The sequence below is a fragment of the Paroedura picta genome, chromosome 1, assembly GCF_049243985.1.
Source record: "Paroedura picta isolate Pp20150507F chromosome 1, Ppicta_v3.0, whole genome shotgun sequence".
NCBI classification, from domain to species: Eukaryota; Metazoa; Chordata; class Lepidosauria; order Squamata; family Gekkonidae; genus Paroedura; species Paroedura picta.
Window position 1 is genome coordinate 27,025,765 of NC_135369.1, and position 17,420 is coordinate 27,043,184.

Sequence of the window (17,420 nt, forward strand, 5' to 3'; positions counted from 1 at the left end):
TGGCTGATGTCTAGTTCCTTTGCTGCATAAACCGGAACAGTTCCACCCTGCAAAAGGCAGCAACCAAATACCTGCTGGGTTTACCTCTAGTCAGGACACAAAACTACAACCTTGTCCAGGCTGCTACTTTCTGCCAGGCCTCCACCATGGATCTGCATGGTGCCTGCCTAACATTAATTACATGTGGTGTCCAAAGACACACAGGGGAAAAGAAATAGTCTTGAATGCGTTTACAGTCTGCAGGGGGCAGAAAAGGCAGAGGAAGTTGCCTTAAGCAAGCCAGTGACTTGGATAATGGGCAGAGAAGAGCAAAGCAGAGCAGATTCTGCAAAGGATCGTGCCTTGAGGGGATACAGGGTGAGGGGGGAAGAGATGATCTAGGCATGAGAGCATGCACAGCACACAGGAGGAGGGGTATGCACAAGTGCTCTGTGCTCATGTGCACTGCAGGCGCTCCTCTCCCCAAACAGGAAGAAAAACAGCCCAGCAAGGAGAGAAATCATTTAACTCTATAAGCACTGAGCACCTCCCATCTATTTGATTTCCCGCTGATTCACCATTTAAGTGAAGCCAAGATACACAAACTCATCACTGAAGATGTCACGGGGGAAGGGAACTTTGGCCCTGCTTGGGGGGGGGGGGGGGGGAGAGAGATCCAAGTTTGAAAATCTACTGGAGGCAGGCTTTGCCCACTGAAGTTTTTAAAAACAGATAAAAGGAGAAAGAATTCCCTTTCCAGAATGAACTTTTTGAACTGCTTGGGGTTGGGATAAAAGGACTGGGAAGGCAAGAAAAAATGTGAGGGAGGGAGAGGAAACAAAATGGGAAGTTGCTTAGGGCAAGGATAGCCCCCCCCCTTCTTCCAAGACACTTCTTCCTTCAGCCCTCCTCGGCTTCTGAGATTTCATTTTGCACCTTATGCACTTCCTAAACTTGCTTATCTAGTGGGTCATGAGGACTAGAAACAAGTATTTGTCTTTCTGTAAGCCACATCAGTTTCGCTCTGGAAGTGAGAAACGTGGCCTAATATGCACATCGCTCTTCGCTCCCTTATATATATTTGGGAAACATCCTCCTGGGAGGAGACGGTCCAGGGCCCTGCCCGTCCAGGTCCACCCTAACTGGCCCTCCCCCTCCAGCTCCCACCCTCCCTCCTTGCCTGCTAGAAGCCTTGTGGTTGTGGCCTCCATTACCGCCCACAAAGAGAGAGTCAGCGACAGGCCTTTGTGTCCTACAGGTACGCTCCTGCTGGGAGGTAGCTGGGGGGGGGGAGTTTGCAGCTTCCCTTTTGCCACTGCTGGGGGGGGGTTAAACTTCCCACTCCCTCTAGCCCAGGAAGTGCTGTCGCTGCGACAAGAGCGCTTGCCGGGATTGCCAGGCCTCAGGGAGCCTCCCACGGGGGGGGGGCTTTCCACTCCCTTTAGCCCGCTTTGTGGGCCAAAGGGAGCCACAGCCACCCTCTCACGCCCTCCTGCCTGCCGCCCCTTTCAAAGCCCATTTTTAAAATGGGCTTTGATACTAGTATATAATAAATAGCAACTTGCTTTCAAAATACTGAAAGAGGCAGAGAGAAAAAGCATGGAAGCTGAGAATCTCAGACCATCGAAGTCTGCTCATGCCAAGTTTTTGCATTAGTGCTTCTTATGCCCTCAAGACTCCGCTGGCACAAGTGAGTCAATCAGGAAATGGGCCTCCATCATGGAATCTCAGAATTGGGCATATCGCACACTCACATCAGTCGCCGAGGTAGATGCATGTCACCTCTTCCCTTTCTGCTGAGGACACAGGAGATGACCCCCCCCCCCGGTCCAATTCCAGCCGCCCGTCCACTCACCACTGGCTGTTTGCGTTTCCTACCGGGCCGCCCTGCTTTCCTCATGGGTATCCCGGGGTCTGGCTTCTCCTCCTTGTTACGATTCTCATCAGATTCCTCTTCGCCCTGCTGTGAGGAGAGAGGCAGAGAAACAGACCAATTCAACTCGCAAATTAGCAGAGTACACCTCAGCATCTCAAACCACTGACCTACACAGTCCACTGTTCCCAGGTCCACCCTGGATCCTGTCAGGCAAATGTGTTGAACCTGAAGTGTTTCCAGCCCATGGGGAGAGGTCAGCCCCACCACGCACTGTTCTCCTGAATAGAAATGGTCCCAGGGAACCACTGGCAAGGAGATGGTGGTACACCTCTAGGCATGCCATCGATGTCAGCTTCCCCAAATGGCAAACCATAGTTCCCTGTGGCCACTGCACACCAGAAACCTTAACTGCCCCTCTTCTGGCCTATTTTATCGGCCCAACCATTCCCCAATCCGTGCCAATTCTGCAGGAGCCTACCCGCTGCTGAGAAAATCAACCACACACATTAAATATATTTGTACGCCATAGTAAGCATTTACCCTCGGCACATGTGTGCTTATTGTTAGCCGCCCCGAGATTTTAAGTGAGGGGTTGAGATGTACGTTACATAAATATGTAAACAGAGTCCGGACTGCCTCAGTGGTGAATTTCTTCAGGCAGAAAACAAGCAGGGAATTTCATGTAAGGAGTGCCCTCCGACACATGAGAGACAGAGAGAGAGAGAGAGAGAGAGAGAGAGAGAGAGAGAGAGCCAGGTTCACACACAAGTTAAACGGGTTAATGACTATCCAGGGGAAAGGTCTTGAGTTCACAGGGAAAAGAGCACTAAGAAGGCCAGCCCAGTGTGCAGTGACAATGATCTACCTGTAATTCCACAGCCTGCAAGCTGATCAAAGACAGCCTTGAGAATTGAACAGTAACAAATGTCATCCTGTCATTTGTCCTTCCAGATCTGTCCTTTTGTTTGCGTGCCCCAAAACCTCATCCATGCTCTGGTCATGCCTGGCTTAGTCAGCTGCAGCCTTCTCACTGGCGCTTCTTCCCCTTCACCCCCAAGGCATTACTCCTTCCAATCGATTCAGAACACATCTGCTAAAACTCACCTCCTCTTTGCGTGGCTGTCCTCAGCCCCAAGTCCCTCCGTTTGCTCTTCTACAACTTTCCTTTCCTATCCGAGCTCTTTTGCCTTCTCAAAGCTCCCACCTCTCTTGTTTCTGAGCTGCCAGAGACCTCACACCTGAATAGCTGCTTCCCATCCAGGAGATAAAGACATCCTAAAGATAAACATGAAAACTCAAGAGCCCCTGTGAATCAGATCAAGGCCCTTCTAAAGCAGCATTCTGTTCTCCCCCCCAGCAGGCAACTATAACTTTCAGCACTCAAAGAGCACAGCACAGAGGTCTCTGTTCCCCCTTCAGCACTTATTCATTTTGGGGATTTTTATGCCTCCTCTCCAGAGTCCTGCATGAAGTGGCTTACAGTTCAACTAATAAATTATCAGCATAAAAGCAAACCGTTAAAAAAAAGCCCAGGAACATTAAAACTGCATAAAACAAGCCTCTGACCAGAAGCAGACCATAAAATATCTGGAAAACTAGAACCTGTAATTAAAAGGCTAAGTTAAAAAAAGAGAAAATGTTTTGGCTTGGCACCTAAAAGATTGTATGGGAGGGGTCAAGTATCCCAAAGGCAAGCCCCCCCCCAGAAAATGACCTGACTCTAGTTGCCACCTGCCTCACCTCTGAAGAGCTGCTCTTCAATAGAATATGGGGGTCCTAGTCCAAGCCATTTAGAGCAGGGGTAGTCATGGACTACAATTCCCATGAGCCCCTGCCAGCAAACGATGGCAGGGGCTCATGGGAATTGTAGTCCATGGGCATCTGGAGGACCACAGGTTGACTACCCCTGTTTTAGAGACTTAATGGTGAAAACCAGCACACTGAACTGTGTTGGGCAACTTTAGAATCACAGAAGCACAGAATAAGAGTTGGAGGGGACTTCATGGGTCATCTAGTCCAACCCCCCACACTATGCAGGACACTCACAACCCTATCGCTCATCCACTGTAGCCTGCCACTCCCTTGAACCTTCACAGAATCAGCCTCTCCATCAGGTGGCTATCCAACCCCTGTTAAAAATTTTCCAAAGATGGAGAACCCACCACCTCCCGAGGAAGCCTCTTCCACTGAGGAACCGCTCTAACTGTCAGGAACTTCCTCCGGATGTTTAGATGGAATTTCTTTTTAATTAATTTCATTCCATTGGTTCTGGTCCATCCCTCCGGGACAAGAGAGAACAACTCTGCTCCATGTTCTATATGGCACCCTTTTAAATACTTAAAGATGGTTATCAGATCCCCTCTCAGTTGTCTCCTCTCCAGGCTAAACAGACCAAGCTCCCCCAACCTTTCTTCATATGATGGAGCTTAAACAGTTCCGCAGGGCCTGCAAAAAGGAGCTCTTCCACCAGGCATTTGGCTGAGACCAGACGTAATCAACAGCGACCAAAGGGCCCCTGCTCCACCCCCCCACCTCAGAATTCCATCAATAATCCCTGGACCTGTTTGTACTGCTATATTGTTAGACTGTTATATTGTGCTATTGTACTGTTATCTGGTTACAATTATTAGTTATTAGTATAAGGTTATTACATGTTTTTATAGACTGTTTTATGTATTGTTCCTTGTTATGATGTAAACCGCCCTGAGCCTCCAGGGAGGGCGGTATATAAGTATGATAAATAAATAAATAAATAAAATATGTCTAGGTCTCCAAACCCCTCACCATCTTTGTTGCCCTCCTCTGGACACGCTCCATTTTGCCTACATCCCTCTTCAACTGTAGTGCCCAAACTGAACACAGTGCTCCAAGTGAGGTTGGACCAGAGCAAAGCAGTACCATCACCTCCCGTGATCTTTCTGCACAGCGTTTAAAAGATTCCTATAACAATGTCCTGGCAGTAGCTGTGACTTACATTTGGAGGTATACTGCCCCTGCACATGAAGGTTCCATTAGCACACTCCTCCTCAAGACCACGTTTCTTCTGCAAGCCCTTACGAATCACCACCCACCGTGAGGTGCCTTGACCAGTAACAACAGCATCACTAACAGTTGAACATTTGATTGGTTCCTGTTTTACTGTTGACCTTTAGCGTTTCAACTATACCCTGCAGATGAGTCCACAGAGGATTGCCCATGATGCGCTTGGTGGCCATATCTGGATGGTGTGGCTCTGGGGGCCCATTCGTTGTTGTCAATTCATTGACCTCAACCAAACGCTTGGCGGAAGAGCTCCTCAGGCACATTACCTGGCAGAAAGATTGCCAGCTGTGTACAGTCCTTCCAGGACAAAGCAATATGACAGCTTGCGCTTGCCCGTTTCCATACTGCCTACTTTCCCGAGTAACAGCCTGCTGCAGCCAACAAGATGCTGGGTTCTACCACAGGAGTCCTGCTCTCAAACCCTCAGCCTGCCAAAGACCCACAGAGCCACACAGGTCAAGCCGGTTTCAATCCTTCCCTCTCTAGAATAAGCAGGATACTGACCTGACCCTCAAAAGCAGTCTGTCTATTTTATTGACAAAAATTTATTCCCAGTGAGTTGTGCTGGCAACTCCCTGTACTTCGTACCATCAGAGGCAGCCAAGGGAGGACAAGCAAAGCCACAGAGGTTGGTAGGATGTGACCCGACAGCAAGGATAGGAAGTGCCCTTTCCCTCTCCTCCATTGTGTCTCCCTCCAGCTGGCTCTGATCTGACTCATCCCTCTATAAATCAAATTGCTCCACCACTGCCTCAGGTTTAATGAACTGCAAGGGCCCTAAAGCCCAATGCTCTCCGCCCCCCCCCCCCCCTGCTGCCAAGCAATCCTGCAGGGAAACTCCCTTGCTCTGAGAACGCATCAGCAACTGAAGGGCAGCCTCTGCAGGAACACGGGCTCCTCTGCCTACCTGCGCCTACCTTCCAATGCAGCTGCCCCCAGGGAGGGAGCAACACAGCAGCCGTTCAGCAGCCACAAAGGGATTCTTCTGGGACGCTACAGCAGAAGGTAACAGGGACAGCATAGCTAAAACAAGGGAATGGAACACCTTCCCTATGAAGAAAGGTTGGGGCTCTTTAACTAGGAGAAAGGACGATTGAGAGGTGACATGACAGAGGTTTGCCGAATTATGTATGGGAGAGAGAAGGTAGAGAAAGAAGTGCTTTTGCCCCTTTCTTGCAGTACAAGAACTCCTGGGCACTCAATGAAATTTATGGGCTTAGAACTTCTTCACTCAAACACATGGAATTCGCTGCTGCAGGAAGTGGTGGTGTCTACAAGCAGAGTCAGCGTCTACAGGAGATTGGATAAACAAATGGAGCAGAAGGTCCATCAGTGGCTACTACCCACAAGGTATAGCTGGGACACAGCATCTGGGGCAGTGATCTCTGTATTCCTGGTGCTTGGAGGCCACCAGTGGGGGGGCTTCTGAGGTTCTGGCCCTGCAGGTGGGCCTCCTGATGGCCACCTGGGTTTTGGCCACTGTGTTAGATTGGATGGGCCACTGGCCTGAGCCAACATGATTTCTCTTATATTATGTGTCAGCTTTGTGAGTTTCAAAGGTACCAGCGGACTCTTGTTGTGTTTTGCTGCCACAGACGGACAAAGCTCCTCACTCAGAATGTCAAAAAAAGGCTCTTGCACAAGCTTTGTTGTCATGAGGAACAGAATCAATTCAAGAAGTGCAGTGAAAGATTTTTGTAATTATAGAGATACTTTATATCTTGCTTTTCTCCCCAGTGGGGATTCAAAGTGGCTTACAATGTCAGTTTCTCCACCTCCATTTTATCCTCACCACCACCCTGTGAGGTAGGTTAGACTGATAGAGAATGACTGGCCCAAGGTCACCAGGCAACCTTCCCTGGCGGACTGCTGATTTGATCTTGGGCCTCCCAGATTCTAGTCCAAGAACCTCTGTGGTACACTGGCTTATACCTTTCCATGCTCAAATAAAATACTCTTGAGGTACTACCAGAAAATATGTCTATGATTGCCAGAGATCAAATGTGCAATTTGTAGCTTTAATGTGCAATCTTCCCCAGCCTTCCCCTCAAAACCACCATGCCAAGCAGGGAGAGTCTCCATCTTTCAGACAAAGGGAAATATGGCAAACAAAGCAACGCCTGAAGGGAGAAGACAAGAGAAATGTTGCCTGAACTACAGTCACCACTTAGACCCAAATCCAAACCTCTGATTAGTGGAACCAGGGTGTAGTCTGCACGGGGCTTTTTACCCACTTCCAGCTTGAATAAATCCCTCCCGTCTACAGTGAATTCCATTTCCATTTTGATTTTGGGTAAATTTTCCCTCTGCAACATGCATGATTGATCCGGAGTGACTCTACCTTTCCCCCCGCGATATCCAGAAGTGGATATAACCCTAGATATTTGAAAAATCGCCATCAGTAAGTGTGCAGCATTTTGCTTTTTGCGAATTAACTTCCTGCCTCGTAGCAAAGCAGTCTTCCCTGATTGGCCAGGGCATCAGTACAACCAGTTCCTGGTTCCTGGTTGCAAGGCTTCCCTGTCTTAAAGTGACTGCGCTCCAGAAGCCCTAACTTCTCTCAGCAGAGGTCTGCCTCTTGGATTTATTCCCCCCTTCTTTGCTGTCTCCAATCCTCCCCCCCCCATACAAGAAAGAGACTCCTGCTGCGTTTGGCTCCCTTCCCTGCTCTGAGCTTCTCCAATCAAGCGCAGAACACTTTCTGTTTCAATTGGGGGTGGGGAATAGAGGAAGACCTGAGTTCAAATCAATCTGAATTCAGCAGGATGCACAAAGGAAAAAACAAAGTAAGTGCAGAATCAGCCCTAGTGTGAACAGCTGCAGGACGAGATGGGGCTACTGGCTTGCAAGACCCAGAGTAAACTGCTTCTCCGCTGCCAGCTTTGCGCTCCTCACCTAATCTCCACTGCTCACCTGTCAGTCCGCATCCGCTGAGCCACACTCCACCTTTTGTTTCTATTGTATACCTCTACAGTCCTCGGGGCAGGAACGTTCTGTGCGGCACCTGGTGCACTGAGAGTGTTACATAAATGGCAGGAGATGTTTGACAGGGGGGTGATTCCCTTGGAGACAGACAGAAATTCCACCATGAGAAGAATCCCCCCCCCATTCCAGCAGTCAAATGTGAAAATAGACCTGAAGGCCAAACGCAACGATTCCATGTCCCCAAGTCCACCACAGGGCTTTAACACCATTTTAGATCTTCTTCTTTTTTTTTTTTTTTTTTTACTTTTAAAAATGCCACAGGGCCTGATCCTGATGGTGTGGGGTTCCCACATCATTTTCAAGAGCCAACTCAACTGAGGCAAAAATGTTGGCAGCACAAGGTCCTGTAGCTGCTTCCCCCGCGGAGCGGTCAAGCTTGAACAAGATGCTGCGTGAACATGCAGTCCAAAGGGGGACTGCTTCTCACCCCCCAGCATCACCTTAAATCAAGCCAATCCCCTCTAACTCCCAGGCTGCAGCACTCACCAAGTGCCTCTCCCTGGACCATGCTACACTTCATTCCACTTAGACAGCAGAGAGACGGGGTGAAATCTCAGGAGTTAGGATGTGGGCTGTGCGGGGTGGGATTTCGAGTGGCCGAGGATGCAGGGCTTCAGTGTCCTACCCAAGACTAGCAGAAGGAGAATATAGCAGTAGCAGAAGAAGAGTTGGTTTTTATAGGTCGCTTTTCTCTACCCAAAGGAGTCTCAAAGCGGCTTCTAATCGCCTTCCCTTTCCACTCCCCACAACAGACACCTGTAAGGTAGGTGAGTGTGAGGGAGCCCTGATATTACTGCTCAGTCAGAACAGCTTTATCAGTGCTGTGGCGAGCCCAAGGTCACCCAGCCAGCTGCATGTGGGGGAGGAGCAGGGAATCAAACTGGGTTCGCCATATTGGAAGTCTGCACTCCTAACCACTACACCAAGCTGGCTGACAAGAATGTAAGTTTGATGTCAAGAATGTAAGTCTGACAAGAATATAAAATACGTCTGACATCATCTGCCCATCTCAGAGTTACCTGAGACTGTTTTAAAGATTTTGTCATGATGGTACAGTGACAAGAGTTCACACGCACCAAGTACTCATGGTGGCCTGTGACATCTAAAAGCATCTGAAAAGCAGGCTTCCCTGAAGAGCCAGGGAAAGCTGCTCCCTCTCTGGAAGCCAGAACAAGCTGGGTGGAGGCAGAGGGCAGGGATGGCCTCTGCATGCCCCATCCCCATGCTTTTGTCATCACACCAGCAGAGAAAGACCCACAGAACAAGAACTGTCATGTCCCCCTCCCCAACTGAGCAATTATCCCTTCTCCCCCCTAACCTGGGATCCCCACAGAAGCCACAAGACTCATGGGCACCTTTCCCAGAGCTCACTAAGTGTCTTCACAAAGTGGGTGGGCCCAGGTGGGGCGTTTTTGATGTTTATGGAATAATGTAGAGAGTCGCTTTACCTGAGCAAGCAGCGGAGTGATATTCTAAAAACACAGCAGGATTTGATTTTGACTAAGCACAATTAGGCTGTATGGGTAATGCACTTAGCTGGAATTTCTCAGACGTTTCCAGTTGCAATGTATTTTTATAATTCAGACGGAAGTTGCTAATAACATTACTGCATCGAATTGTATTTGTTTTCCAAAAATCATTTATATTCCTGTCAAAATCTGGCCAGAATGTCTCTTTGCCCGTGTACATGTGCACAGAGCTCTCACCTGCCCTTCGGCCCCAACGGTTATTGTTACAAATAATAGTGCAGATGTCAAATGTCTGGGCTCACATAAAAGGATACACAGGAGAACAATAATTTTTCCCCTTTTCATTTATGTAGGTGCATTAGATTAGATGTCTGCAAAATGAAGATGCTGACAGATGAGAGTTTCTTAGTTAGCTCAATATGCATCTTTTGTGTATGTGTGTGTACTTTTGAACAATGTAAGGCATTAATTTCCAACAGAAATTTTGAAGACTTATTACCATAATTCCACATAACCTCACAGCCTCTCCATCAGATGGCTATCCAGTCTCTGTTTAAAAATTTCCAAAGATGGAGAACCCACCACCTCCTGAGGAAGCCTGTTCAACTGAGAAACCGCTCTAACTGTCAGGAACTTCTTCCAGATGTTTAGATGGAATTTCTTTTGAATTAATTTCATCCCATTCGTCCTGGTCCGTCCCTCTGGGGCAAGAGAGAACAACTCTGCTCCATCTTCTATATGGCACCCTTTTAAATACATGAAGATGGTTATCAAATCCCCTCTCAGTAGTCGCCTCTCCAGGCTAAACAGACCAAGCTCCCCCAACCTTTCTTCATATGTCATGGTCTCCAAACCCCTCACCATTTTTGTTGCTCTTCTCTGGACACACTCCAGTTTGTCTACATCCCTCTTCAAAGAAATAAACCTTCAAAGGACTGAATGGGGTGATAAAAGCAAAGCTTAGCTTTCCTTCCCAGATTGGCTACAGGTGGAATGCCCACATGGATGCTGTTCTGCAGGCACCACGAAATCCCCAATTAACAAAGTCCCCAATTAACCCAGTGGCGGGGGCTGCTTCAGCTTAAAGGGCAAAATTCTGGGAAACACACACTTCCCTGTCTTAGAAAGCAAAGAATAAATCACCAACTGGGGAGGGATGGAAAAGCAAAAAATTGCATGGAGAAGGCACCTTACGTTGGTAACACATCACTTTGACCAGCATAACTCCTCTTCTAACATCTGTTACATACCGCCCTTCATGGGACTACAGTTCAAAGTATATTGTTGGTTAGCTGTTTTAATAATAGGTTGATATTGCTTGTTTGTTTATTTCTCATGCTTCTGAGTTTGTCAGGAGCCACCTCCTCCATCTTTGCAGGGGCAGCATGACGCACACCAAATAAATAAAACATCTGCCAGACCACTCCAACTGGATACGCCCCGTATTGCTCAGTGGTCCTTTCAAGTATTGGGGGCACCTTGGTCTGTTTTGCATTTTCATGCACTGTTGTTGTTTTTTTTACCAATGCTCCGTTTGTGTATCTACATTGCCCACATTCCATACTTCGATAGCCCCCCCCCATACTTCTAAGTAGAAAAGCTGGATATAAATAACCTAAATAAAAACAAATGTATTAACAATGGTATAGTTGAGCAAAGTCAGACTCCCTGCACTTCTACAGATCCAATGGAAAAATGAGCCAGAAATACCAAACTCGTGGGATTTACTTTTTGTGGGATTTCCCTGTTAGACAGATGGCATTTTAGAACATCAAGAAGAAAGAAGGGGGTTACATGCCAATGCCAATTATGTCACAAAACACACTCCAAGCTACAAGAGCTGTGCTAGAGTTGTGGAGTAAAGTACAATCATCTCAGAAAGCATGCAGGGCAGGACAGAGAAGGGATCACAATGGTTTAAGAGAAATATTGACTGAGTTTCCAGGCTTAAAATGCATGAATGAATGATGTCAGCTCCATTATGTAAATACTGAGTGACAAGATTTATGCACTTTCTACTTGAGTCAGAATACCAAGAATGGAACCTCCATGTTCAACAGCAGGATACCTCTGTCAAGTGCTGGAGACAAAACAGAAGGGAAAGGCTCCCTTCATCTGAACTTCTGCAATGCATTCTACTTAGGGCTACCCTTGATGAGTGTCCAGTAGCTGCATCTAGTGCAGAACGCTGCAGTTTGGGGCCAGTTATCAGGATCATGTGATCCCAACATTACAACAATTCAACTTTAATGTTCTACATTCACAATGGCATGAGATTACTTTCAGATTTTCTGTCTACCAGTATTTTTAAACCACTAAATCTATGTTAGTGGTTTTAAGTATTTTATTCTCTGTTTTATTATCGTAATTATGTGGCCTTGAGTTCCTATAAAGTAGAAAGGCGGCTAATAAGTATTTTAAATCAATAAACAAAAATGAATTCACAATAGCTCTTTGTTCCTAAACTTCCCTCGGGCACCTGGCAGGTCAGTGTAAAAATAAATGGGTTTTGATCTGGCCTCGTAATGCAATCCTCATCGACATGGATCCCCTGGGCCGATATAACCAACACTCAAACATCCTCTTGAGTCCCCACCTCCACAGCATACTCACAAAAAGACTTTCAAACAGAAGCTGCAGGGACTTATTCCAGGCACACCCCTATAACTTGGGGGACAGCAGTGTAACTGCTCTAGGTTGCCCTATAACCACAACATCTAGTGCTGGGCTAAGTTCTCTTTCACACCCTGCCTGTCCTCAGGAGCTTTCTTTAACATTTTCTTGGCGTGGCACTAAAGAATCGAAACACGGATCCAATGCGGCCCCAATGGATACACTCTAACTAGGCCTCTAGGCCTCCCCTCAGTTATCTCCTTTCTGTCTCCGTTCAGGGCATTGTGGGTGTTTTAAATAGCCTCTCCTTAGCTAATCATCAAAACCGAGCCCAACAAAAGTTCGTAGCCCCATCCCACCTCACCCCCATCTACACTGGACAGAAATGGGGGTGAGAGAATCAGCAGAGCTGTCTCACAGAGCAGCATGCGGTGTGTGCAACACAAGCCCAATGCCCCACTTGTGCACAGAGGTCGGTGGTGACCCTTTGTGCTCAGAGCACAGCCCCCTGCGGGAGAGCCCTGCGCAACCAAGTCGCGAGGCTGGGGACAGGGTGGGAGCCCAGACATCAGTCCCGGCCCCCCTTACCTTATGAGAGTCGGCTGTTTCTTGGTCTACAGTGGGGCCGCTGGTGTCGACGGGGCCATTGGACGGCATGGTGGGGAGACTCAAGGTGGTGACAGGGGGCTACAAATCTTTTTGGAGTCTGGGGCTGAATGGGCAAAATTAAAAGTTCCAAATGTAAAAAAAAAAAATATTTGTTTTTAGATAGAAATGGAAGAGCTGCCCACGATGGCAGTTTGATGGCCCCTCTGCTGGCACGTCTGTTCTGGTTTTCCTGCCACCTGTAACGGGAAGAGGGAAGGATGGAGGGTGAGGCCCAGACTCACAATGGGGAGCTGCTTCAATGGCCTCTCCCCAGCCGCAGGCAATCATTAACAAGGTGCAGCCTTGACTCAGCCAAGCTGGGCCCCCTGTGGGTGCCACGGCCCAGCCCAGCCCAAGCCATCTACGACAGGAGATGCCCCCCTTCCCCCTCCCCGATCAGACCCACAGACCTTCCCTTCTGCTGCCCCAGAAGCAGCAGCTGCCCTAGGCAGTCCAGGACCTGCTGCTGTGGGAAGAGCCAGCCACACTCCCTACAGCCCCCCTCCACGGCTGCTTCGGGCACCAGGGATCCTTCCAGACAGCGTGGCAGCAGGAGGAGTGCAGCAGCTACTGACTGAAAGGACAAAACCTAGGAGGGTGGGCTTCTTGGACATGGGCGCTTCAACAGAGGGGTCTGCTTTAGACACCTTAGGTGCCACCAACCCCCTTGAAGAAGTCTGCCCCATCAGCCACTGTCAGCCTGTGTTTGATCTGTGAATTCCAGCCTCTGCCTCAAAAAGATTTTAGAAAGCAGAACAGCCGGGAAGCAAAGCCCCCTTTGATATGCATTTATGCCCACCTTCTGGCCCCAAATGGAGCCTCAGGACAGTTAAGCCACTAATCTACTGAGCCAGAGAGCAAAACAGGCCCTGAATGACCTCCTCTCAGTGTCCTGCTGCTCTTTGGCACACCTGCAAAGAGAAGCAGAGGACATGGCCCTTTGCTGTCTGCACAGGTGCAACAGCAGCAAAAGGGAAGCAAATCGATCCTATGGAAGTGTGGACACACTTATCTGCCCCAAGACCAGCAAAAAAGGGATGGGCCACAACTCATGGCCTGAAGATCACTGCCCTAAGAGGTTCCATGTGCTGGCACCTTTGAATAATTCCTTTGTTTCCCATCCCCCCCACAGAACTGCCACTGCAGCGGCCTTCCTGTCTGTCAATCCGGACTTGGCTCTCTCCGTCTGTCACCCCATCTCTCCACCTCTCTGCAACCAGCAATGGCTGTGCAAGCAAACTGTGCCAACACTCAGCCATCGATCATCCCGAAATTCCACGGACCTGGAGGAGGGAGAAGGAGGGAGGTCGAACGAGAGCAAAGTTCTCTGTTCTAACTCTGTCGCACACAGCAGGGTGCCTCAAACCAAGACCGGGGATCGCTGCAGGCTGCTTGATGCCTGTAAATCAAAGAGCTCTGAGTTACGCTGGAAAGTGAGCCAAGCCACTAAGGGGAAGGCGGGAAAGGAAACACACAAAACGCTATTCAAACACGCCACTTATCAAAGTCACAGGCCAGCCTGAGCAGCGGCAGTGGTGGACCACAGAAGGCTACTGGGTGCAATTAGGTGCCACTCAACATCCAACCCATAATAGACCTCAGCAGCTTGCAGGTGGGCTTGGCCTTTGTAAAAGTCTCCCCTGCCTCACTCGCAAATCCCCCTCCACACTAACTCCCAGGCTACGGCAGGCATGTCTGTCTCACCAAGTGCCTCTCACTCGCCCCCGACCATGTTACCCTTCACTGCAAGAAAAAACCCAAAGGTCTCATCTTAGGCTGGGCTTCAAATCCCTTCTGAGACACTGATTCTTCCAACCCCCTTCTGTCTCCAGAACAGCAAATTGATCAGCTGTCTAGGCTGGAAATTACTTTCTCCAGGAGAGGTCCGACCCTTCAAGAAACGATCTCACCCCCTCCCCAACACACACAGAGAAATAAAATGCAAAAATCAGCACTGCCCCCCCTCCTCAACACCCCACCTCCCCAGATGGGCTTCCGCCCTCCCAGAACATAAGCCCTACTTCAAGCCAAGCCACAAATGGCTTCGTAGTTCCTAACAGCACTGCAGTGAGGACCCAGCCAGGACCCTGGGAGCTCCCTACAAGCCTTGAGTCACAAGGAAAGATGGCGTATAAATATTTTAATAAGCAAATAGGCAAGATACTCTGAGCCAGTGGTAGTCAAACTGCGGCCCTCCAGGTGTCCATGGACTACAATTTCCTTGAGCATTCGCTGGCAGTGGCTCATGGGAATTGTAGTCCATGGACATCTGGAGGGCCGCAGTTTGACTATACCTCAGCCTGCAGAAAGAGACCAGCCACAAAGGAGAATGCAGGAGAGGGAACGAACTCTCTCTGATGATCCCACCACCAGAAAACCTCCTTTCCCCCATTTCCAAACCATTTGCTAACGTGCTGGTCCATTGCCCTCTCTAGGAGGGGCAATCTTCTTGCTTCTCCCCCCCACCCCAAAGTTCCCACAACTATTGTTCCCACCACAGGGAAACCGAACACACACTGCTCTGCATCTTGCCAATGCCAACCCACCAAAGAGAAACAACGCAGCTACCACGCACGTGGGGCTCCAGGCCAGTCCCCAAGCTTCCAACTCCGCTCATTCCCAGATATGCAGCCTTCTCCATTCCCCCCGGATGACTGCTCCAAACACCACCATGTAATGCAGCCAGGCCACCACCACCTCCCTGCCTGGCCAGGGACTTCCCCATTTCTGCACCCAATTATAAAGCCAAGCTCCCAGGAAGGGTTCATTGTTCCAGCAGTTTAGACTGTATTAATAAAAGGTTGGGGAGGGTGGAGAAAAAAGGGAGGATTTTAATACGTAAATCTCTCCCACACCGAAGGAAAGCTCCCTTGGGGCTGCCAATCACCCCTCTCTGGAAGAGGAAGCACCCCAGAAGACACCATGAAGATAAAATGGGCCTGGAGCTCAAAGCAACCCCCAGACCAGCTGCTATGACTATCCAGGGCTCCCATTCTTCCACTCCCCCGCCTTTTGGTACGTCTGACTGAACAGCTCAGGGGAAGAGTATGAAGCCCTCTTGCTGCTTGGCTTCAGTACTTATGCGTTGGCACGTGGGAAGGAGTGGGAGAAGGTTCCTGGGTCCTTATGAGGCACATGGCAAGGATGCCTTCATAGCACAAGACCCTGCCCTCCAACTAGTTTTTGGCACATTAACACATGAAGCTGCCTTACAGTGAACTAGACCCTTGGTCCATCAAAGTCAGTACTGGCTACTCAGACAGGCAGTGGATCTCCAATAGAGATGGGTATAAGTTAACCACGGTTCAGTTCATGGTTCACGAACCAAAGTTGGTGATGAACTTCCACCAACTTTTGACACCATTCATGGCAGTTTATGGATAGAACAGAAAACAAGGGTTTAAAGGGACTCCAAATGTGAACTCAAACTTTTTCAGCCCTGGCCCCTGCCTGCTGAAATGAGCTTCCAGAAGAGCTCCGAGCCCTGCAAGGACTAATGCAGTTCCGCAGGGCTTGTAAGATGGAACTCTTGGTTGAGGCTGGGCAGAGAGAGGGACATCATGGGGCCCTCCTCCTCAACTGTTCCCATGCCCCCATCTGGGTAGCATTTCTTTTCCTTTGGGTGTTGGCAGCTGGGGGGTGGGAGCGGGTGGTTTTAATTGTTTTATTGTGTTATGTTTTGTCACTTGATCTTTGTATTTGCATTTTTATGTTAACTACATCATGAGCCAGCTGGCCAAGGGCGGCCTACAACTCAAATGAAATAACAAACAGACTATGAAGGAAGACCAGGGTTATTATGCAGAGGAAAGCAATGGCCATCTCTGCTCATAATTTGCCTTGAAACCCCTGTGGTCCTGGGCCCGCCATGAGCTGACTGGTACCTGACAGCTCAGAATTATATTATTACTGAAGACAACCTGGAAATTGCAGCTAGTTCAGAAGGCCGCCTGAACCTTGTTAAGGCTGCCCGTTAAGAATAGACCTTGCTATTTTAAAGCAACTTCATTGGCTACCAGTTTACTTCCAAGTTCAATTCATGTGCTGAGCTCCACTCAAGCACTTCTCCATCTACGACCCACATACCTTTGAAGGGTCTTCTCTCCCCATCTGTCCTCATTAGCCAGCAGCCGACTTCTGCTTGCCACGTTCACTCTTTAAAGGTTGCACCGTGGGAATCAAGAAGATGCCACTCCTCTCTCTGTGTTGCTACCAGTTTAGAAAACGGGCTCCTCAAGGAAGCAAGTGAACTGCTGCCTTTAGAAACTTTCAGGAGGCACTGCAAGGCCATTTTGAATGCATCGTAGCTGCAGGCTTGTTATTCCACCTTATTAGGCTTTATTAGGTTTTATTATGCAAGGGTGGAGTGTGGAGTTTTATTCTTGTTTTATGCTTTCATTATGGCCTTGAGCCATGGGGAAAGGTGAGCTATATATAATATTTTAAAACAACTACGTAAAGGAGGCAGCTGGCCTCACACCACTTAGCACACCTATTGAGAAGTTTCGTCCACTGGGGTCACGGGGAGAGGAGCGCTACACATCAATTCTCACTTCTGTGCCCAAATGCACCCTGGGGGAAGAGAAAGGGCTACAGGAGGATGTCAGAGAAAGAGTCTCTGATTAGATCCAAGGCATTTGTCAAGAAACCATTAGGGGCACCAGGGTTGTGACTGTGAGAACTGGAAGCAAAATGGACATTTCAAACGCCATGCTCAGGCACCAAAACGGATGCACAAAATAGCAATACAACAATCCTGCATGCTGTTCTTCAGCATTCCCCTGCTTTCCTGCAGCAGCTGCTATAGA

General features: G+C 48.8%; 1 protein-coding gene across 3 annotated transcripts in view; it reads right to left on the reverse strand.

The window, feature by feature from the left end:
* The window catches only part of DNMT3A (DNA methyltransferase 3 alpha), a 112,409-nt gene that overhangs the window by 79,919 nt on the left and 15,070 nt on the right, over nucleotides 1-17,420 (reverse strand). For 2 of the 3 annotated variants that reach the window (XM_077330581.1, XM_077330571.1), the window contains exons 2-3: nucleotides 12,553-12,809; nucleotides 1,835-1,942 (exon numbers count right to left, since the gene is read on the reverse strand). In XM_077330581.1, the coding sequence (XP_077186696.1) occupies nucleotides 1,835-1,942; nucleotides 12,553-12,621 (177 nt within the window). In that variant the 5' untranslated portion in view covers nucleotides 12,622-12,809. The remainder of the gene's footprint in view (nucleotides 1-1,834; nucleotides 1,943-12,552; nucleotides 12,810-17,420) is intronic. The other variant, XM_077330590.1, reaches the window with a different exon arrangement.